Consider the following 23,842-nt stretch of genomic DNA (forward strand, 5'->3'; position numbering starts at 1 on the left):
AATAAGAAAGGAAAGCCTCTTGAAGGCTGCACCATAGTTGGATGCAGTAGCCAATAGCTTCATAACTTCAGAAGGTGTTACCTGAGTCTTAAGTTCAGATATGGGAATAGTTTTGAGTAGTTTTTTTAAAATAGAGCTATCCATGAATTTTAATAACATTGTTAGGATCTCAAATGAGGGAGTAAAATGTATTTTATTTTTTTATTCAACTTTGAGAGATCTGTCTTTAACTTAGAAGGTGCTTATGCACTGTAATATTGCCTGTCATTGTTTTTTATCCTTGGTTGCTGCGGGGAGCAGTAATGCAAATGTGCAAGAAATCACAGGCTTTGTCTCCTTTAGAGTCGGAACTCATGAATCAAGGTTTCCCCCTTCCTCTGCCTTGTAAGGATATAGCTGTAAAAGGTATGAACAGTGTGTGGCTCTGTACCCAAAGTGTGCTTAATTTTGGCTTTTCCTTAAAGCAGCAGGAAGCAATGGTGTGAAATGCTCCAGTCATGCCCATGGTCTCTGTGTAGAGCAGGCAAAGGTTGGGTGAGACAAGGGTGCAGGAGGTGTTGCTGCGTTCTCCTTGCCACCTTGTTTGGCCATTTCTAAATGTACTTGCATGTTGCAGTAGCAGAATGGCATTTGCAAAATGAAAGGCTGATTCCAGTGTGTGAGGTAATAAAGGAAAATTCAGGTTTGTTTTTTTAATCCATAAATATTTTTTTTTCTTGCTGTTGAGAAATGGGAATAATTTTGTTTACTTGAAGATGGTCTTCTCTACCTGAAATGTAACTTACTTTGCTTTTAAAATATATCTGGTGTTCTGGGAAGTGTGATTTAACTGTAACAAGAGGCCAAAGAGAGTGTGTCTTGGAAAGCAAAATGCATTTCAGGTTACTGAATTATGTTGCTTTTACCTCTTATTGTAAACAAACAAACAAAATAAATCAGAAGAAATATCCCTGAATCCTCTGTTCTGATTGTCCACCAACAGCTTTGAAAACTGATAATGGTTCCTTTCCAGGTCATGCTGCCTCCTGGTGCTCAGCATTCTGATGATAAAGGTGCTAAAGAAACTATTCTTGATGATGATGAGTGTCCACTGCAGATATTCAGGGAGTGGCCTAGTGATAAAGGTATGTCTAAAAAGCTTTAAGAGATCCAGTAAGAAACTGGAACATATTTTAGAGTGTTTTGTTTTCAGGCACTTTTAGTACTAGGTGCTTTTAGAGTTGCTGTTTCATTCAGCACTGCTTATAGTAATACGTCTTTAGACAGTAAAAGAATTTTACATTTTATCTTAAAGTTTTTAAATTGTCCACTGTGGAGAAGTGTGCTATTAAACTTTTAAATAAGCTGAAAGAAATCCTATGGAAGACTTACAAATTAATAGGTGTTGGATGTGTGCTTGTTCAATGATGGTGAAACTCAAAGGATGTATGATCTTGTTTTAGGAATACTGGTCTTTCAGTTGAAAAGGCGACCTCCTGATTACGTCCCAAAGAAATCCAAGAAAATAACTGATGGAAAGCCATTAAAGGGGAAGGAAAGAGTTGACGGTTCTGGCTATGGTTCTTGCCTTCCTCCTGAGAAACTACCATACCTGGTAGAATTAAGCCCAGGTAAGAATTCTGGTTATCTAATAATCTAAAATACATTATTACCTAGCCAGTTAGGTTTCCCAAAAATAAGACTTTCCTTGGAAGAACGAGAAAGTGAGTGCCGCATCAGTTGTTCTCTTGATGCCACGTTCTGAATTGGAGCGATCTAGAAGTAGAGCTGCATATTGCTAGAATACTGAAATTTTAGTAGCGAATGTCTGGAGAAGAAAAAAAAAAAGGGAAGAAATTTTTGACTAAAGCTTTGTCTCTTTTAATAACGGTTTCAAGTATGAAGTTCAGTCATTCAATTTTCATCTTCCTTTGGATTTTGGGGTTTAAAACTTGATAATAGTGAGTAAAATAGTTTAACGTGTCGTCTTATGATTTAGGGGGGAAAACAGAAAAGCACTGCTTGAATCTGATTTGTTTTACATTCAGAAGTATGCTGTAGCATACCTAGTAAGATATATTTGGCAGTGCCATACATGAAAAGTACATTTTTAGAAGGCCAAGAACATGAATTTTTAAATCAAACTTATTTACTTAACATTTTTCAACTTATATGGAACCTTCAGATCACTAGCAAGGCTGAGATTTATTTTGGCATCTTTACAACTCTCTGGGCTGTATTCTAATTTACGAATAATTTTATGATCTAGGAACAGCCAGGGGAGCTTGATTGTTTATAGCCCAGCAGCTGATGAAACACATACAACTTCTACTCTTAATTTCCATCATCTTCATGTTTAGAGATTTGGATATGGACTTTCATTTTGGGTGACTTAGTTTTTTGCAGCTCTTTTTCCTCTCGAGTGTAACTTGGGTATGCTCAGGCATCCAAACAAATGAATTACAGTTTGAAGGCTGGTTATTTACCTTTCAGGAAGCAAGGTTGGAAATCGCTGCAGAAAACTTCTTTGACCAGAATTGTAAACAAAAGGTTAAATTCATAGTCAAATAGCATGGGGTTTTTGTTTTGTTTTGTTTAAAAAAAACTTTAAAAAAGTGCCCAGATGAAACTAGCAGTACACAGTATATTTTATATAAGTAAATAAGTATATTTTATATCATGTTCTATATGCTGAGGATCGTTTTGCATATTATTATTTTTTGTTCTTTTAATAGTCCTTTTGCTTTCTTGCGCTTTAAACTCCTAATCTTTGTGGAGCCTGGTTGCTTCAGTATTCAAACGTTGTGCTTGGGCAGCAGAGCAAGACATCTATTAACTGAGAGAGGCAAAACAGTCTGAAATGCCACAGGTGGCAATTGCCTGTGGGACTGACCTATTGTTCATGTTTTTCTTCTAACAGCTCGTTGTTGCTTTTCTAAACAATAAGGGTTGTTTCATTCAGTAGCTGTGTAGTACTGATGTCCTTATATTCTATGCAGTTTCTAAAGTTGAAAGAGTTCAATGCACTACGTCCTTATAAACTGAATCAATGTTTTACGGCTACAGTTTCACCCTTTCCTGTCTTTTCTCTTCCTGCCCTCTTCCGCATGTTCTGCATGGTATCTGTCCTGCTGGTGCTGCCTTCACCTGGGTCCTCTGCATGTGTTGCTAACCCCAGGGAGAAGGAATCACTTTGCCTACTACAACTATCACGCTTATGAAGGTAACGCTATATTTAATACTGTTCTCTCATCAGTCACTAAAAAAATCGCTGGCTGTAAATCTTTTGTTTCTTTTTGACAAATGAAAGGCTTTCTTGCTTATCTTACTTTTTTCCAAGGGGCTGCTTCTGTCAAGTAGTACTCTCTCTTGTCAGCTGCCATGTAATGATTCTGTCTGTGAACAAACATCAAATAGATGGTGAATGTGCTACTGTCCAAAGAATTCAACCTTCCAGCTAAGGACTTCATAGGGAGGTTTACCAGCAGTGTTGTGATAGAAAGAAAAATGTTCTTTGATCCATCTGCTTGCAGAATTCATAGTTAAAAAGTGAATTGGGTAAATGGCGTGGACCTTAATTGTGCTTTTCAGTGTTTGACCACATTGATGCAGTTCCTGAAATCCATAATGATTTTTATGTGAAACAGTGTTTGGACCACTGGTGAAGTGACCTCACTTTCTGCTCAGTGCTGTTCCATAACAACCTTTGGTATTTCTGCTGCCTGGTTTGTGCTGTTGCCTAACATTAACAGTGTATGTCAAAGAGATTTAACCACATTACACAGTAAAGTCTTGTTCAGTTTTATCTGTAGCATTTGAAATTCATAACCTGACCTACAAATCATTATGGATTGCTGTTTCTCCTTAAGGTTTAGAGTAATGTGCAGGTATGTCCTGGTTTGGCCAAATAGACAAGGATACAAAGCCACTTTCTTTTCCCTTGTGAAATATCTACCAAAATACCTTTTCCTTTTAGGTTTTTTTAGCATCTATTTCCTCACTTTATTTTATAGACCACTATAAAAGTGCTGTGTCTGTTGGTGTTGCTCACACTTCTGTGGCTATAGAGTACAATACTGGAATTTAAAGAGAGCTCTGTTCAAACTTGTGCCTCCAGTGCTCAACTCCTTGATGAATTCAGATTTCCATTTCATTCACATTGGTATTCCAGAGAGCAGAAAAGCCCCTTAGAGTGTGCTGAACTAACAAGCGTAGGTGAGTTCTGTAGGAACACCTGACCACTGAGTAGACAGCCTGAAATTTGGCTGCATTGCACTGGAAAAATAAAAAAAAAAATCTCAGTTTCTTAGATCTTTGTCTCAGAGTGTAAAAAAGAGGTCTTAGTACTATAGAGCCCAGTCTGTCTCTTTGGAACAGTTCATTTCTGGATACATCTGTTTATTATAGAAACAAGTCCTGCAGAAGTGTCCTGTCAAAACATTGGCTGTTTCTGTTCTTGCAGAAGAACCTAGCAGACTTCAGTGTCATGCCCTATGCAATTGCACAAATTCAGTAAGTTTGCTACTGGAAGTACATCCCATTTTCCTGCTTCTCCATGGCTGCTGCTGTTGCTGGTTGTATGGTTGTTTTACAGACTGAAGATCAGATTCTTCACAGTAATGAGAGAAGATGCACTTCAGTAGCTTGTGGCTGTAAATGTGGCAGTCAGCAGTCGTCTCTGTTTTCCAAGTCTTGTAAATGAACCAATAAACTGAGATAAATCTGATAGTAATAGAAATAGACTGGATAGACTGAAGTGAGAAACAGCAGTGCTTTGAGTAGCTGATACTGTATGTTATCTGTGAATATGGCTGCTGCTGAGTTCAGGGATGTTATTAACAGGAGTTGTTCAGTCATGATATTTAAAGGCTGAGAAAAATGCCAAAACCATTTTTTAGGATGTGGACCTCTGAGATTTTTCCTGTAAGTCCCAAAATAAAAATTATAAAGCATTAAAAAAGGCAAACCCTTAAGGCTTTTCTACCTGCTGATTCACAAAAAAGCAACCCTGAACTGTAGAACTGACAGCAATAGGAGGTGCTGAGAGCACGCTGGTATAACAACTCAGAAAGAAGAATTATGGGAGGTTGGAGAAGTTCAAAAGCCTTGGCCAGGGTGGTTTCCCTGGCCAACCTCCTTTCTGAGAACAGACCTGCAGTATGGTGTGTGGTAACACTTTTACGTGGTAGTTTGAAGGAGCTTTGTTGTTTGTCACATTCCTCACTGAATCTTCCTTTACCAAAAATGTTTACTATTGCCTCTTTCTGCTGAAGTGAAGTTGTCTGAAATTTAATAGCAGAATTATCTCCTGAATTCAACATATTTCAAGTCTGTCCAACCAACCTCTTAAATTTCTTACTGTCTAAACTCTTAGCACTCAGGAACTTGTGCAGGAAATCTGCTGGATTTCAAATGTGGATTTAACTAATTTTCAAGTCAATGGTTGCAGTCCATTGTGTGGATGTTGTTGTTCAGTTTTGGGCTTGCTTGTTTTCTATGATCTGATCTTCATCATATCATTTAGTCTGGTCGATACTATTTTCCAGCACTGTTTGAAGCACTGGATTAGCAAAATCAATTGAAATGATCTCCAAAGTGGTGTAGGATTTACCTTTTAGTAGTGAAGTAATGCATTTAAAATATATATCCATAAAGGGAAGCCTGTCTTGTCTTTTCCTGTTGATTAAAAATGTACATTTGTATTATGAATCACTGAGTTGATGTGCCTACAGTGACCATTCACTTCTGTACGCTGCAGGTTGTGTTGTTTTGTTGTTTTTTTTATAATGCTGCTTTTTGGAGTGTGAATGTTGACTCTTAACTGCATAAACCCAGTCATGAATCTATTTGTTTTGCATCGTTAGTATGGAAAGTGATAGAATGCTACAGTTTTCACAGATTTTACATAAACAATTTTACTAGTAATTATAGGGGAATAGTAATATACTGTGCATATTTTTACTCTAAACTGAGTGTTTTATAGTGGTTTTTACTGTATGTTTACATGCTTTAGTGTTTTTGAAAACCCTTTCTGCTTAAATCACTGTTTTCTGCCTGGTCTTTGGTGATAAGGTCTGTTTTCTGATTGAAAGTTACCTATTGAAATAGAAGTTTTCAACCTGCAAAAGGAAGTATACAGAGATGTATATGTATCTTTGTATGTGTACTTCTGTGATGGAGGAAAAGAACTATGTAAACCATAGAAAGTTTATTTGTACCCTCATATGATGTCATTGGGAAATGCTTTGTCAGGTAGATAGTAAATTTTAATGTATGTAATAGTGTCTGTCTTGGTCTTTTGAATCATAGTTCTTGCTTCTTTAGCTTGTATCTTGGAGGCACATTACAATTCAATTTTATAAGCTTAACAAACCCCAGAAACCTAGATGTTTTCCACACCTATTTAACTCTGCTAATGTTATTCAGTTGTGGGTGCTATAAACAGAATACGGGCTATCTTTCTTCCATGCCAGGTGTTTACTTATCCACACATATATAATGAACAGGTTTGTATAGAATTCATACATTTCCTTACACCTCTTGCTGTTTCTTTTATATTGTTTCTTAATGCCTACCTTTCTGAGAACTTTGACCTTTCAAATTTCTGAATGAAAATAAAATTAGTGTTGTGTCAGATAAAAAAACCCAGGCATATTAATCCCCTTCTCCTCCCCCTACAAGTTCTGGACTTTGTTATATGACTTACATGGCGTGTGTTGTCTTTCTGAACTGTCAGAAGTCCTCAAAGTTTGGTCCTTAGAGTCTAAGAATGGCCTTCTTGGGCTGCCAGAGTTTGGGGAGCAGGGACTTTGCCATAAGTATGGCAGAATCTGTATCCCGTGTTAGTGAGCTATGAGGAATGTATTCCAGACAGCATTTAGGTGCACTTCCACCTAACGCAACTTTCCTTCCCTGCTGCATCCCTCTCCTCAAACAAAAAGGCCTTTAATTCTTTTGGAGTTTTTAGTAATTCACTTCAAGGTTAAGATGCCTTTTACTGTAGAAATTGGCTTTTACTGATGGATGATTACATGTGTGCTCCGAATGACTTTCAATATCTCCTTGTGTTTTTCTTGTTTTCCTGGAAAGAAAAAAAGTATTTGTATCTCATGCTGTAGTTTTAAAGTAAGTTTTTTCTTGTTACATTGGACACTCCAGAGAAACAAAACAGTCTTAATTTGTCTCAGCAGAAACATTGCGATACTGAAATATGTTTTTGATGTGAAAGCACATTTTACATGACCTGTGTCTATATTGAGGATATATGGTGGTGTGAGGTAAAGGTTCATTAGCAGGATTGATTATTCACAAGTGCTGAACTCAGAAATAAGATCCAGAAGCTATCTTAACTAAACACTTGAAAAACATAATAATATATCATGTATTTTACAGAATATTTCAGAAATATGTTGGAATATTTTTAAAGTTTGGGATTTTTTTAAGTTGTCAAAAATGTAAAAGTACATTTAGTATAGGGGTGAAATCACTGAACTGTAAAAGCCTGTTCTTCAATTTGTATATAAAGGGTTCAGGACAAAAGTGCCATAAGAAATTATGAACAAAAGCCCTGGATAACTAGTCCTGACTTTTATGCCACTGACTTTTGAAATTCCAGTATTTTTGCATGTTAGATAAGGGTCCTTGCCTCCAAACTGGTGAGACCGCATCTGGAATATTGTGTCCAGTTCTGGGCCCCTCAGTTCAAGAAGGACAGGGAACTGCTGGAGAGAGTCCAGCGTAGGGCTACAAAGATGATCAAGGGAGTGGAGCATCTCCCTTATGAGGAGCGGCTGAGGGAGCTGGGTCTCTTTAGTTTGCAGAAGAGGAGACTGAGGGGAGACCTCATTCATGTTTATAAATATTTAAAGGGTGAGTGTCACGAGGATGGAGCCAGGCTCTTCTCGGTGACAAACAATGATAGGACAAGGGGTAATGGGCACAAGCTGGAACACAGGAGGTTCCACTTCAATTTGAGAAGAAACTTCTTCTCAGTGAGGGTGACAGAGCACTGGACCAGGCTGCCCAGAGAGGTTGTGGAGTCTCCTTCTCTGGAGACATTCAAAACCCGCCTGGACGCCTTCCTGTGCAACCTCATTTAGGTGTTCCTGCTCCGGCAGGGGGATTGGACTAGATGATCTTTTGAGGTCCCTTCCAATCTCTAACGTTCTGTGATTCTGTGAAACTGAATCTGGTATCTTTTGAGTGTCAGTTTTACCAAACTGGGATGTGGGTCAGAGGAGGAAATGTTTGACTTTTGGATTTATAACTTAAAATAAATGAAGGAATTTTGTGGTTAAATGGCTTGCATTCTGATTTTAATAAGCAGATCCTGGTAGTAATGCTGGGAGTTTACAATTAGACTTACGGAGGTTTTGTTTATATTGACATCCATCTAAAATTTGAAGATTATTAGTATCCTACTGAAGACAGTATCACTGTATGTGCCATGACTTTAATAATATTCTCTAATGCTTTTTGGAGATGACTTGAAATGATTGTTCATGTCCACAGGTAAGACATTCTTTGCCTTGCAGTCTCTCTTTATTGTATCTTCCCTTTGGAGGAGACATTGGAGAGAAGTCAGTATTAGTTTAGTATTTAATATTATTTAAAACTGTAGTATTTTCTTGGAAGCAGTAAGGATTTATATGTATGCCAAAACCATCTGTGTTAGCCTGTGAAGGCAGCAGCTAGACCCTGTACTGCATCCAATGCATCCTGTGAAATTTTATTTTATTTGAACAATATGTTCTTCTGGGAGTAGGAGGAAGACAGACTTTATCTTTGACCTCATTTTCTGCAAGGTGAAATGTCCTAGTTTGAGCTAAATAGAACTAATTTTCTACTTAGTGATTTTACCTTGCAGCTGAGTCTCTTCTAAGTGACTGTACTTTCTGAAACTAAAATCACTAAACAGAAAATTACATCTATTTAGCTCTAATTAGTTAATTTAGTGGCCACCCAGCCCTAAATCACAACATGAAAGTACAGGGCAATGGGACTATAAAGATAAGGCCAAAAGTGCTACAGTCCTGTATCAAGACTAAAGCTGTCATAGGTAAACATTTTGTAAGATTCTCTTAATATTGTCCTATTGCAGTATCTGATGAATAGGAAACAGTTTGGCATGTTGGCCACCTGACAGTAGCTATTGCTGATAATCTGTACTTTTAGTAGGATCAGTAAATACTCTTATTATAGAGATCTGCAGATACCCTTATTTTCTAAGCCTTTTAAATCCATATTGGCATACCCATATAAAATCTTAGAGATTAATAAAAAATCGTATTGCTTAAACTACTAAGGAAATAGAGAAAGTTTTTCAAAGTATGTTCAGAATAATAGTTCTTGATTACTTCACTCTTCCCACTTGTAGAAAAAAGCCACTCTGAGTGGGCTCTGTATGCTTTCAATGTTTCTACACTATGATGAACAACTAAGTTCCCAACAAATCTTGAAAGAATGTCAATAAGTAATTTTTTCCGTGAACTTTGCTACTCTGAGTTAAATTGAATAATGTAGAAATATTGTGTGAGTGTTTGAACTTAATAACTCACAAAATAATGTTTGTCACTTGCTGTACAGATGGTTCTGACTCCAGAGATAAGCCAAAGCTCTATCGTCTACAGTTAAGTGTCACTGAAGTTGGAACTGAAAAATTTGATGACAATTCCATTCAGGTATGGAAAAAAAGCAGACAAAACTGATCTGATCTCTGCTCAGTTATGTGTCGTTGTGGAAACTAGTAAAATATTCTGTGAATATCCTTCAAAGATAGAAGGGTAAAATATTGCTGCAATTTCATGTTAATGGTCATAACTTTATGATTTTATTTTATTTCATTTCCTTTTTCTTGCTTTAAGAGGAAAGTAAGATTTTCATTATTTAAAATGAAATAGTCGTCTTCATCACTGGATCAATATATCATGTTATCCTAACTGCTTAATGGCTTTCGAGTCCTAGTCTCAACCCCATTGAGTGAAGTAGGATTTCTTAAAAAGTAGAAAACAAGTGTAGCTATATGAAGTTGATGCCATAATAGCACCCTGGCTCCATGTCAGTGCAGTTGGTTGACTTGTAAATACTGGCATTGTGAGATTTCACCCCAAAACAGCAAGTGGAAGAAAACAGTTCTGAATATCATGACCAGAAAAGTGAAAAAGTTTTCATTGAGAGATCTCTGCTGCACATTTTAGTTAAATGTGTGGCTTATTGTTTCTGTTGTAAGGAAAATTGAAGTGAAACTCCACTGCTTTTAGTACCACTCATCTCTGTTAAATGCGTAAGCAAGCAAAGTTAATAGCCTGTAAATAGGGTAAGCTGCAGCCCAGTCTTTTTTTGTTGTTGTTCTGTTTTAATTTCCGCTTCTGTATAATTTAGTTTATTCCATGTTAATTAATTCTGTTTTCAGTTATTTGGTCCAGGAATTCAGCCTCATCACTGTGACCTCACTAATATGGACGGAGTTGTTACTGTAACCCCAAGAAGCATCGATGCTGAAACCTATGTGGAAGGTCAGCGTATTTCAGAAACCACCATGCTGCAAAGTGGAATGAAGGTTCAGTTTGGGTCATCTCACGTATTTAAGTTTGTGGATCCCACTCAGGACCATATTATTCCTAAAAGGCCTATTGATGCAAGTCTTATGGTCAAAGGTCCAAGGCACAAAACTGGGTGAGTAAAATTTACTTTCTTCCCACTGAGATGAATGGGGTAACCTTGGAAAAAACAGAGCATTATGAATGGTGTATGACTTGAGTATGAATTTAGATGAGTTCTGAGTAGCTGCTTTGAAGTGTTAACTATAGAATAGCTATTTTAATACTTGAGCTCCACCTTGTGATTTTTTTCAGGATTAGCAAGTGTCTTTTTCATTATGAAGTACTCAGAAAGGTTTTCCTGATGCTCAATTTTGTGTTCAAAAAAAAGTGGTACACCTTATTTCAAAGGTCATCCAACCTCCAGGAAGAGTAAAGAATTCACTGAATGTTTTCAGAGAGCCTGTTTTTTTTGGTTTTGTTTTTTTTACCTCAGATAGTAACTTTTAAAATTCTACTAGAAGCATCTGGAAATTAAATAGTGTAGTCAAAAAATGGGACAAAATGGAAAAGTCAAGATAAGGAACTATATGTCTGAATATACCAACCACTTTTTACAGTGTGATTACTTATCTTCTGGTTTCTGTGTTGCAAGGACTAACAGTCCAGAAGTCCATCCTGTTTTTTCTCTGTATATTCATTATATTCACTGATAATAGATTTTATGACCTGTAGAGGCTCAGGTATTCTGTTCAGTGGCTATAGAAATATCAGAAGAAACAATATTAAAATCAAAGTATATAGCATGGAAAAAAATAACATATCTTCCATTTCTGGTTCCAAATGAGGCTACAACTGTAGTTTGCCATGGTTTAGAAAAGAAACAATTTGGCTTGGAGATGAATGAGAGACACCTAGGATAAGAGGCTCTTCTGGCTAATCTGCTGAGTTAATATAAATGTGTACTCAAAGCATTACTATTTTTCCTCCACTTTATTTTATTGTGGAAGTACTCTGTGTGCTTGCTGTAGGACTCTCTTCAGGAAGACCTCCAGCCATTTAGCAGTCATGTAATATTTCTGCCTAAATCTTGGGTTCATTCTGCATCTAGCCTGCTATCAATAAACAAATGTTCTCACAGATGTACATAGCCAGCTGCAAAGCACTGTGCTACTGCAGAGGCTTACCTGGAGAGCAAAATCTCTCACAAAGGGTTATTGCAGCTTGAACAATCAAATGTTTTAAAAATCTTTAGAATAAGCAGGTAATAAAATTCATTACTATGGTTTGTGAACGATTTATATTACTGAAATTGTTGTACATTTAGTACTGAAGAGCTGAGCAAAAAATTGTAGCAAGTATACTACAGTGAATACAATACCTTGAATGTATTTTTATTTATTTTTGTATTTTATATTATTTATGTTTGTGTTCTTATATTATCTCACTTGGCTGGGGAAAAAAAATGTAACTAAGAATCTGTTTTTCCAGAGGAAATTATCTGTATATTTATAGTCTTTTTGTATAAAGAATTAATACAGTGTTTTTAAAAGTGAATATTAACTGAACGCAGGATATTGAATTTTTTGACTCACTTCTTGAATTTTGATTTAGTAATTTTAGCTGCTCTGCTCCTTGTCTGTTAAATGTTTAAAATATAATTTCTAAAAGGTACTTTAAATGTTGTCTTGCTTTTAGAGCTGTTCAGGAAACCACGTTTGATCTGGAGGGAGATGTTCACAGTGGAACAGCATTGCCAGCAAGCAAGGTATTATATTATGACTAAATTAGCAATAAATAATAAAAGATCATGTGTAAGTTAGGTCATAATTATAACATAAGGAGTACTTGGTAAAGTGTGACCGGTTCATCATGCTCTCCAGCCCTTTCCTGTTGTGGGTGGGCTTGAGTATCATGTGCATTTTTTATTTTTCTTTTTCTCTCCACAAAAGTGTTCTGTTTAAGCTTGTATTAGCTTTTGGCATGCATTCTGTGCCAAGAACAATAACTTTTTTTAGAAAGGGAAATTCATCAAGCCTGGAATACTTTCTCCCCAAACTGACCTATTGAAGGCAGATTACGTGCAGGTAGAGATTGATATTACAAATGATACATCGTTATCTCATGTATGTAGCATATGACTGTTGTCATCTGCGATAGAATAAATACATGTTTTATGTAAAATGTGAAAGGGTGTTTAGTTTTAGTTTAAACTAGGCTTTTAAAATTTAATAGGCGTGACTTTTGACTTCAATAGAGCTCCTGTATACACGTTGACTAAACAAACTGTCTCTGCAGTCATAGTTATAAACATTTTATGAGGTGATAATCTTTTCTTGCTTTCTGCACTGTCTTTCTGTTAATAAATTTTGTGCCGGAGCTGCATTTTCAAAGAGCAAATGTGCAGAGTAAAATGACACAGTGGTTATTGCTTTTCTTGGTGCTGTGATCACATGCATCAGATGAAATAAAAGAATGAATTATTTCAGCAGTATGAAAAGTATTAGTCTTCCCAGAAATGCGTTTCCTTTTATTACTACTATCATGAAATTGAAATACTTGTAAAGAAATTTAGTGATATTGGTGTGGCAGTGTAGGTATTAATAATACTCTGATAGATTTGAATATATTTGTTTGTCCTATAGTTTTTATTCTTGCCTCTGACTTCTGATTCAGTTTTTCTCCTTTCTTTGTAGCTTTCTTTGTGAAAATGCTTTCTTTTATCTTGGATACATTCTTTACCTCTGATAGGAATTTATTTAATGACATTTTGGAAGGCAAAAGAAGAAACAAACTTGTTAACTATTAAAATGCCTCAAAATTGCTCAAAATTGGGGTTTCTGACATTATTATATAGCATACCTCATATTCTTTTCAGACTCATTAGAAAAATACTTTAGTGGACCTAGGAAAGCTTGGGAATTTTTTTTTTTTTAGTTTTACTGTTTAAGAATATGCATGACATCTTGCTACATCACTAGTGAATCACTTGTTTTCTAACAGTTGCTCTTATGAGTTTGCTTTTCTATTTGGAAAAAGGGTAACAAGAACTTCAATGAAAGTTCTCTGAGTCCTGGCAATGAAAAGTGATTCATGGACTGTCATGTCAGTACTGAAAAGGCTATTTTGTTCAAATTCTTTTTTTGAGATGCACTTTTTGGTTGGTTTTCTTGTGTCAAAGCAAATTACTTAGTCCTAGAAATTTCTTAGGAAATGTGGAAACACTTCGTATTTTACTGGTATTTTGTTTTCAACTGTTTAAAATAGTTGCTCTGTATTTTCCTGCTTAAAGTGGCATGTTTTTCCCCTTCCTGATAGGGTTTGATGAAATCTGAAATTATAAATTAAAAGCTTCTTGTTAAGGATTTTGTGACATTGAAAGTAAATTAATTAAATTGTACATAAAAAATTGCAGTTTGAATTGCCACTTCTTGTCTTGGAAGATTACTTACTGTCTAGGAGGTCAGACTTCCTCTAAGAACAGGATAATATATTACGACAGGGATCAGTAATATAAGCAGTTGGAGCTATTGCAGAAGCAGGGTAGGGGTGCATAGGCAATTTTAAATCTGTTAATAAGTTTAACTTAGTCTTTAGCTAAAGATCTAATTTAACAATTCTTACTTTGCGTTGATAACTATACAACTTTTGCAACTTTTGAACTACTTTTTAACTATGCAAATTTTAAAGGCATTTGAAATTTTCACTGTCTGTTCTTGCAAGGCATTAACAAAGAGCTGCTCCTAGCTGGCCACGGTCATCATTTGAGTTGGAATTGGGCTCTTCAGTGCTTTTCTGTGGTGAAAACACCTGTTGAGCTGCCGGTTTCTGTTCTGTACTTTTCTGTTTTCCCATCTCTCTTCAAGCCTCAAATTGACACTTGATTTTTGTAGTGCCAAGCACAAATACTGGCTAATCCCATGTTTGCATGCTAAGCACATGTCCTGCTGTTTTGAATTAGAGCACCAGCAGGCTTGATGGTGACAGGACATTGTCAGCATCCAGCACAGCCGAACGAGGAATGGTGAAGCCGATGATCAGAATAGAACAGCAAGATTACCGCAGACAGGAAAGCAGGTAGGAAATGTGTAATCCATTACTTCTCATAATGGCAAAAAATTGACACATTTTTCTGATATGTCAAGCAGTGTGTTTAAAATATTTTAAACTACTTGATTTTCCCTGTGGAAAGTGAGATTGCCTTTGAGATCTCACTCCAAATAAAACCACGGATCAAAAACCAGAGAAAAAACTTCAGAATATTAAAAAAAAAATTACTCCTTTGCTTCAGTATTCTGTTGTTTGTAGTTGTCTTTTTGTAAAACCAGGCTGATAGTCATGTCACACCACTGTTGATTTTTGTTTTGGGATGTCGTATGAAGTGCCTTTAATAACGAAAGTACAATTATTTGAAATTTTCATTTGTCAGTGGCAAGATATGATTTATTCTGGAGAGGGAAATAACCAGGTCATTTGTATTTCTACAGTAGTGTTGTTGGCAAGTCTTGTGAGCTAGAATTTTACCTACCTCTAATTGCTTGTCTTGTACACTTATGTAATTTCTAAGTACACATAACACCTCCTTCTTAATTTTTGCTTTCATGAAGTGGTGGCTCTTATTAGGTAGATAAGTGCTATCCTGTTTTGCTCATAGGCACTTTTTTCAGGAACATGAATGACATTTACAGTGCCCTGCATATTCGGTTTGTTTCCAAAGCCATAGTGGAAAACACTGACTTCAAATCGTGTGCCATTTTCTTACTATTCAGTCTCCACATATTCATAATACATTTTTCAAATTCTGTTTGTGCCCATCCAAAAAGACCTGGTGGGGGATGCATCTAAAGTTTCTGGGAGTTGGCATTGCAAAGCCACTGTCTTTGAAAGCCACATCTTTGAAAGGTCGTGCAGATCAGAGGTACTGAATGACTGGCAAGGGGCAAAGACTACACCCATCTACAGGAAAGGCAAAGTGGAAGATCTATGAAAATAGAGACCAGTCAGCATTAATTCAGGCCCAGGGAAGATTGTAGAACACGTCCTTGTAGAAGCTATTTCAGGGCGCACAAAGAACAAGAAAGTGGTTAAGAAAAGACCGCATGGATTTACTAAGGAAAAATCATGCTTGACCAACGTGACTGGCTTCCATGGTGAAGCAACTTGCATAGTTAATGAGAAGTTAATGAGAGGAGAGCTCTGGGCATGGTATCATCTGCCTGATTCTAGCATTGTCACAATTTCCCAGAACATCCTTGTTGGTAAGGTATGGTCTGGATCAGCAGACCACAAGATGGGTGGAAAACTGGCTAAATGCTAGACTGAAAGAGTGATGGTAAATGGCTCAAAGCTGAACTTGGCAGCTGCTCATGAGTTGAGCTTCTGAAGGTCAATATTGGATGTGATACTACTCAGGAATTGTATAAGCAATCTGCGTGACAGGATTGAATGCATCATCACCAAGTTTGTGGGTAAGGCAAACTTGTTTGGAGGACAGCAAATAAACCACAAAGAAAAGCCACTGTTCAGAGACACCTATTCCATAAGCATTGCATGAGGTTTAATAAAAGTAAGTGTGAAGTCCTGGACACGACACAGAAAATGCCAAAAGCAATGTAGGCTGAAATATGACCCCGTTTGGACTGCAGCTCTGCTGCAGAGAAAGTAGGGTCCTGGTATACAGCAAGCTAAACTTGTGTCAGCAGTATATCCTTGCAGTGGTGAAGGCAAAGTATGTCCTGGGCTGCATCAGCAAGAACAGAGTCAGCAGATCAAGTGATGGTATTATCCCGCATTATTTGGCTTTTGTTAGGCCCTAGCTGGAATACTGTGTCCATTTCTGTGACTCCAGTTCAAGAGAAAGATTGAAGAACTGGCAACAGTCCCATGAAGGGACATCTCCATCAAGATGATCAGAAGATTAAAGAATTCGACATATGAAGAAAGGTTGAAGGCACTGGGTTTTTTCAGTCTAGAGAGAAGGTGGCTCAGGGTGGATCTAATCACGATCTTCAGACAGAAGATGGAGCTGCTGTCATCAGAAGGGTGCAGGTTGACAGCTGAAGAGGCCATGAGCAGAAGTTGCTTTGTCTTGTCTGTAGGGAGAAGTCGGGAGGAATCTTCACAGTGGGACCAAGTGAACACTGGGATTTGTTGCCCAGAGAATCTCCCTCACTGGAAAGTTTCAGGGTTCTGCTTGACAAGGCTCTGGATAACCCTGGATAAAATGCTGCCTTAAACAGAAGGTTGGAGCATACAATCTCTAGGTGCCTTTCAGCTTAGGCTTCTGTACAATTAGTTTTTCTCTGGAGTCCAATGTCTTGGTCAGTTCTGATAAAAAGAGCTTATTTATGAAAAGAGCCATTGAGTGCATTGGATTTACAATTGGAAATTGTAATTGGACTTACACAGTCTTGATAAGAGAAGACTCATGTCAGATCTTATCTGTGTGTCTAAATACCTGATGGGAGGAACTTCTTTACTATGAGAGTAACTGACGACTGGAACAGATTGCCCAGAGAGGGTTTGGAGCCTCCATCCTTGAAGATACTCAAAACCTGACTGGGCAAGGTCATGAGCAGCCTGCTCTAGTTGACCCTGTTCTGAGCACGAAACCAACCAGATCATCTCCAGAGGTCCCTTCACACCTCAACTATTTTGTTGATTATGTGAAAATTAATTTTCTTAAGATTTGAAAAAAAATTCTAGATTTTATTGCCATCTACATAAATCAGCTTTTAAATTTAGATGCGCTGCTGTGATAAATGGATGAAACGTAAGGTAAATGTGCTGCAGGGTTGAAAAGTGCAGTGATTCAAGTTGTAAAGCTTCTAGTATGAGGATTCTAGTACCTTTGGGAGGATTTATTATTCACTAGACAGAAAACAGAGTTCAGAGATGTGTGTGGTAGAAAAAAAAACAACAAAAAAAGGACAGAAAATTGTGCTTCCACCTGAACTGAATTTCTGATCTTCCAGTGTTTTGTAGAAAGGACATCTTTTAAATGCTTTCAGTGAATTTACAGTAGAATAAAACTTGGTTCTACTCTGGATGCTCTTGTTAGTGTCTGGGCATCTGATGTGTCTTTCTCAGAACTGTTTTTACTAACGTTGCTGAAGATTTAGCTCTTTCTTCTTGTATTTTAACAGCAATTTTCCTCTCATAAAAGAGAAACTAAACTTTTGTGAACTTTTTATAGCCTGTCAGAAGTTGTTGAGGCCTCTGCTGTGAATATTTATTGAGTTCTAGCTGTGGATTTTTATGTGTATGTAGTTTATTACATTTCTGTATCTCTGCCTTTCAGCAAGAGCACTTCCTATAAAGAGGGTTATCTTGTGCTATAGTTGTATATTTCAAAAATAGGGAGCCATCTGTAAGATGCATCTTGGCATTATGTTGGTGGGTTTTTTTAACTTTTAAAATTCCTTCTGAAGAGAAGATGCATGTTAATCTTACTGTTCCTGTGCACAGGGTTTTTTTCACCTTGGTATCTGTGTGCAGAAAATGTTTATAGGGAGGCATCCAGAATACACTTAAATTTGTGATAGCTGTAACTGCAGAGATCTCTTTTTTTATCACCAGTCTTGACACTGCTGTTTTATATCTGTGTATATCTTATATGTATATAGTATGCATTTTGTAATTGTGTTGAGAGTTATTTATCTAAATACAACATTTATATCAGATGCTCTTTCTCAAATATATTCACTGTGTTGAGATTAACAAATTAGCAAAGTCCCGCTGTCAAATTAGGAAATGCCAGGCAATGAGTTGCTCAGGTAAACTGAATTCTTCCCCTTTGTGGATGTATTTTGTGAATCTTTAGATGGGCTTCCTCTGGGATACTCTGGTCTTGTTTTGTGAACTGTAAGGACAGTAATCATGGAGTGAAGTAACTGCTATGTTTGTGTGAAAAAAAAACAACCAACCAAAACCAAAACAAAATGAAAACCAAAAATTCTTCACTGAGCAATTCCAGTTTTCTGTTACTGTACAACCAGTCCACCTCTGTACTAAGTATTCTTGTCTGTTCTTTTTGTGTGTGTTCATCACTGCTGTTCAAAGGTGAATAACAAGACAAATAAGACTTTCTTCTATCACTTACTGAATGGGCTGAAAAGCAAAGACTGGATCTTGGCTGCCTTATTTTTTCATCTCTAGTCTCTAGAAAAAAAAAAATGAAATCTGAAAGCATAACTCCAGTTTACTTATTGGGTATGATTGTTCTGATTGAATTCTGATTCTGTGAAATAAAAGATGATGATTAGTTGAGGATTATGGTTGTACATCCTTGTTAGGTAACTGACTTCAGGTAGCATGAGCAAGCATACAATAAAAGAGAAAATAAGATATTTTTAATTTTTTTTTGCCTTGGATACCCATACACTTCAGGAGTTCATAAAAATGTGTTTGATTGGAAATGAGAAAAGTGATATATAAGTGGTGTTAATGGAATGCAGACACTTACCTGATTCCTAATTTTAACAAGCCTCACAAAATTTATATGTAGCTAGCATTCTGGCTAAAACAACCACACACGAACACTGAGTATTTTCTTTTTCTATGCAGTTTATCATAGGCAGAACACAGAAATATCTGGAGAATGAGGTGTTGTTTTTAAAGTGCCGTATTAGCTGACACTAAAGTTGGAGAGGAGGCAACCCATAATCAATATTTTATGGCGTTGCTAGACGTACTCTTAACTAGACTTTCAGAATGGTTTAACTTGGAGAATTTCATCCTGACAGAGAGGGATTTTTCTATAAAAGCTATAGCACAAAAGACAATATATACTTAAAATGTATCCAGTAACAAAGCGGGTTGGCTACCATATCTGAAGTACAGAGTTATTTTAACTTAAACTTCCAATTTGCAAAGCTTAATTAAAGAATATTTCTTTTGTGTGTGCTTAGGGAAGGCAGAAAATGTTATATTAGTTGAAGGAAACTTGTATTAAGGTAACTAAAGTGGTTGACTTACTGCATCTGTTCCTAGAGAACTAATTTACAGGAAAAACTAAACTAACCTTTTTTTTAAAGAAGTCTTCTTCCTACTTCATATTCATTTCTCTCTTAAAGCCAATTTCCAAAATTCTGTAAGCAGTTTTGCACTAATCAGTATGATTTCTCATCTCTTATGCTGCTTTCTCTCCCCTTGGAGGGAACACTTGAGAATCCTGTTCCTTCCTTTCTGCTGAAAGACATGACATAACCGATTTTTAGTTCTAAAGAAAATTAAATAAATTATCAGCTGAAATCTGTCACCGGTTCACCAGCCAGTTTGTTGAAACATTTCTTTGTCTTACTACCCTTCCTTTAATGACAAATTGAAAATGACTCTGGAGTTGTCACTATAATAGTGTTTTGATAGTGCTATGTGAGTATTAGCTATTCTTCTGTGGAAGTAATTAAGTTCTCAGTGAAGATGATGCACTTTTGACAGTGTGGAGGTAGTAAGAAATTTTAGTTCATTTTAAATTTATAGCAATACTAGCAGCGGAAATGCTACAGTTTACACACCAACTGAGTGCTCTTCATAAAGAGAGAGTGCTGTCATGTTTGAAACATAACTGAAGTGGCAGAAATTTATATACATATTGCCCTGCTATGCCTGCTATTGCTGAACTTTCAGCTCTGCAGAACTTCATTTTGCTGAGCTCTTTTTATTAAAAAAGCCTTATCGAGATGACATAGCTGAGTTCTCTGCTGGTCTAAGTTTTTGCAAGTTTAAAAAACAAACAAAAAACCCCACCAAAACCCCAGGTACCCTTAGTTTTTTATATGTTAAAATTTAACTTTGAAGCCTTATGTCAGAAGATCTAAAATTTTCTTGTGGATTTTTAGTACAGGAGATAGCTGAATAAAGGTCTTGAGTGTCCTATCTCTGCTTTGTGGCGTAACTAAAATTTCTCAGGAGAATGAGGCTTATATAATCATATTACATTCTTTTCTTTATCAGAGTTGCTGGGGAAAGTAGAAAGCTATCTATTGTGTTACATGTGGCTAAAAATGGCTGTTGCATGCAGATGTTAAACTTTTACGTATTTCCTAGAAATAGATGCCTAACTACAGAGAACAGCTCGATTAATGGCTTTGCTTAGGGGAGGAATAAAATATGTGCTTAACCTTTTGTAGACAGCAGAAAAATCAATTTTCTGTTCATTTTTCTCGTCTCTGAACTCTCTGGTAGGTACTGATAAGAAAATGTGCTGCAGTCAGATTAAGTGAGGACATAGTTCTGGGGCTCATGGAATGACTGCTGTTTCTTAACACAGCATAGCAACAGCCAGGGGAAGGTAGGGGCCAGATTTTACCTCCTTACCACGAGAAAAAATAAAGAGATGGACCGAGTTCTCGTTGGTTTTGAAAGCATTAAAGACAGCAAAGTGTGTTTGTTGTAACTGAGCGGATGTTTCACTTTCTTTGATGTGTCCATGAATAATTTGTTATTTGAATCCTGTCAATGGCAGATGGCAAACTGATCCTATCAGTCTGCTATACAGTGCAGCAGAGGACATTCATTAATACCACAGACCTAGTCTGTATTTTGATCTATTGTGTTGCAGGCCAATATCGCTTGAATGATTCTAGAGGAAAGGTAAAAAAAAGGATCATTTTGGGGAAGGGTGCTGTGTCAGCATTTGGAAACAGTGTATTTGGAGAAATCTGTCAGATTACAGTGGAAATAATATCACCTGTGTGGATTGTTTGTTTCAGCTTTTGTCTTCGTCTTTCTTTAGATCTCAGGACACCCACGGACCAGAACTGATACTACCTGCCAGTATTGAATTCAGGGAAAGCTGTGAGTAAATGGTGAAGCTGTAACACTAACCTGTTGACACGTTCTTATATTGTGTAATACTTCAGTCAGTTTGAAAACTTAAAGATAACTTAACTTAAATAAACATTGAAAAGAATAGTGACTATAAACAGATGATAGCTAATCCAGTAATATACTTTATTTTGTTGGGGAGGGTGAACAGACACTTTGAGTATTGAGGCAGATTTAGGCATATTTAATTCTAGTTGCATTTCAGTTCTTCAGATACTCAAATTTAACTATGAAAAAATTGTTAATCCCACCTCCTCATCAGTGCATTGAATTAATTCTCTTCTATACAGTTCTCCATGCCTTGGATAATAGATTGAATCCTAGTAAAAAACTATTTTATATAAAATCTGATTAATTTTTTAAATTTTTGTTTAGGATTTAATTTTTTGTTGCTTTGGTCCCCAGGTTTTTAAGGTCTCAGATCTGGTAGAAAATACCATACCAAAGATTGTCTCGACTTCAAATATTTGAAACTAATTAGATTAGTGATCAAGAAAAGACAATGTTATTAGTATAAAATTCCCTATAATAAGGGAGCTTTGTAGGAATAGAATGGACAAGGGAAACCTTGCAATTTATGTTCCCTTGAAGATGCAAGTTTTCAGCAGAGAGTTAGGAAATAGTACAGAAATGTTTCCTGATTATCAGATTTTCCAGCTTTATATAGAAGCATGTTCTTACTGTGCTTAAGCAACTGTAGTACATAATAAACAGTTTAGAGATCAAATTCCTGTAAGCTCCTCCCCTTTCCTTTCCCCACAAAGAAAATCCTTTGTGCCTCAAGTTACAAAATTGTGTTATTTCATTTTCTTTCTGTCTTTGGATTTATGAGGTGTTTCCCCCCCTCCCCCTTTCTCTACAGCTGAAGATGCCTTCTTATCTGCCATTATAAATTACACAAATAGTTCGACAGTTCATTTTAAGCTGTCGCCTACCTATGTTTTGTATATGACATGTCGGTATGTATTGTCCAGCCAGTACAGACCTGACATCACCCCTACTGAGCGCACTCACAAAGTCATTGCAATAGTCAACAAGATGGTGAACATGATGGAAGGAGTGATACAGGTGAGTTTCTCTGCAAAAACATGTCAAGGGAATTACATTCATCTTGTAGATTATCTAGTAAACCTCTTAGTCTTTTTCTGGGTGTTTAACTGACTGTTGTTAAGGGTCAGACTAATACCTGCATTGATTGCCCGTATGAAGGTTTGCTTTTGTGTCAATGGGAAATGTGAGTGGTAAGCAGCTCTCCTGAGCAGTTTGGTAGGTTAGGGAGAGGCTGTTGCTCTGAAGATATGTTCTCTGACAAGAAGTTACTCTTCTGTTCTCTAGAAGGTAAGATCTTTGCAAGTGTTTCTGGCTGTGAGCTCTTGTAAAACAAGTTGTATGTGCTTATTAAAGAATAGCATATAGATAGCAGTTGTTTTCTTGAAGGGAACATACTAAAAAGAAACACAACTTTTAAATTCTGATCCCGTTGCTTTTACAGTCTTTGTAACCACAAAAATGGTAACAAAACTGGACTTTTTGAACACAGTTGTGCCAAAGCTGACACAATGGCTTTATAAAGAGCTTTATAAAGAGAAATAAAAGTTCTCAAATGTTCCAGCATCTTGTATGTAGTCTGATGCTATTGTTGTTACATGTGCAAGACAGCTACAGAAGCACAGGAGGAATTCTGTTTTGTGGGGGAATACAGGATAAAGTCCACTGGGTTGTCTGTGAAATTAGACAATGCCTTGCATTGTGTAACTGTAGATAAAATGTAAGTAATTTCCTGAAAAAGGAGTGCTAGTTCACGTACCGTCACTAAATAATTAATTACTGTAACTTCTTTGTTGGCAGATTTTTCTCAGAGGAAAAAAAAAAAGCAGTATATTTCTGTAAAATATTATATTAAAACATTTTGTTGCAGAAGGTACGGCCATAGTAGCCCATATAGAGCAAGGACCCTGCTGTGCTAGGCACTGTACGAGTGTAACAAACACCTCAGTCCTGCTTAAGACAATTTACAGTGCAAGTGCTATACGGTGGGCTGGTTAAGGGAGAAAAGTAAAGTAAACTACAAGAGTGGCATGAAAGTCACAGTAAACCAAAACTGTTCAGCTTCTGTTTTAGGTTTTGGAAAGATTTTGTGGAGTTTTCAGTACAGAGAATGTTGTATTTAGACAGCTCTGTAAATGGTTATAGCGGGGACCTACCTTTCATAAGAAAGAGTAAGAGAAAAAGCCAGTACTGAAGACAATATACAGTAAAAAAACAGACTAACCTTTCATGTATGTTCTGATGCTGATGAGGTGCTGAAAGGTGGTTTGAATCTTAAATTAAGAACTAGTACATTGCTTTGACTCTTGATGATGGCAAATGGATATTTTATAAAGTTGAAATGATATCAGAAGTTAAATATTCAGGTTCTGCTATTAAAAAAAGTCTGGCTGTGGAACAGTGAATTTGTTAAAGTCAAAGGGGGAGACTGTGGCAGTAGTGGAGAATGT

General features: G+C 36.7%; 1 protein-coding gene across 1 annotated transcript in view; it reads left to right on the forward strand.

Moving 5' to 3' along the window:
• The window catches only part of MLLT4 (myeloid/lymphoid or mixed-lineage leukemia (trithorax homolog, Drosophila); translocated to, 4), a gene marked incomplete at its 3' end in the record, with an annotated part of 72,502 nt that overhangs the window by 9,392 nt on the left and 39,268 nt on the right, over nt 1-23,842 (forward strand). Inside the window, exons 6-13 of the mRNA XM_010192075.1 lie at nt 1,013-1,124; nt 1,443-1,610; nt 9,565-9,659; nt 10,391-10,653; nt 12,216-12,285; nt 14,479-14,594; nt 21,253-21,314; nt 22,207-22,412. Coding sequence (XP_010190377.1) covers nt 1,013-1,124; nt 1,443-1,610; nt 9,565-9,659; nt 10,391-10,653; nt 12,216-12,285; nt 14,479-14,594; nt 21,253-21,314; nt 22,207-22,412 — 1,092 coding nt within the window. The remainder of the gene's footprint in view (nt 1-1,012; nt 1,125-1,442; nt 1,611-9,564; nt 9,660-10,390; nt 10,654-12,215; nt 12,286-14,478; nt 14,595-21,252; nt 21,315-22,206; nt 22,413-23,842) is intronic.

Source organism: Mesitornis unicolor, unplaced genomic scaffold (genome assembly GCF_000695765.1).
Source record: "Mesitornis unicolor isolate BGI_N332 unplaced genomic scaffold, ASM69576v1 scaffold38119, whole genome shotgun sequence".
Lineage (NCBI taxonomy): Eukaryota > Metazoa > Chordata > Aves > Mesitornithiformes > Mesitornithidae > Mesitornis > Mesitornis unicolor.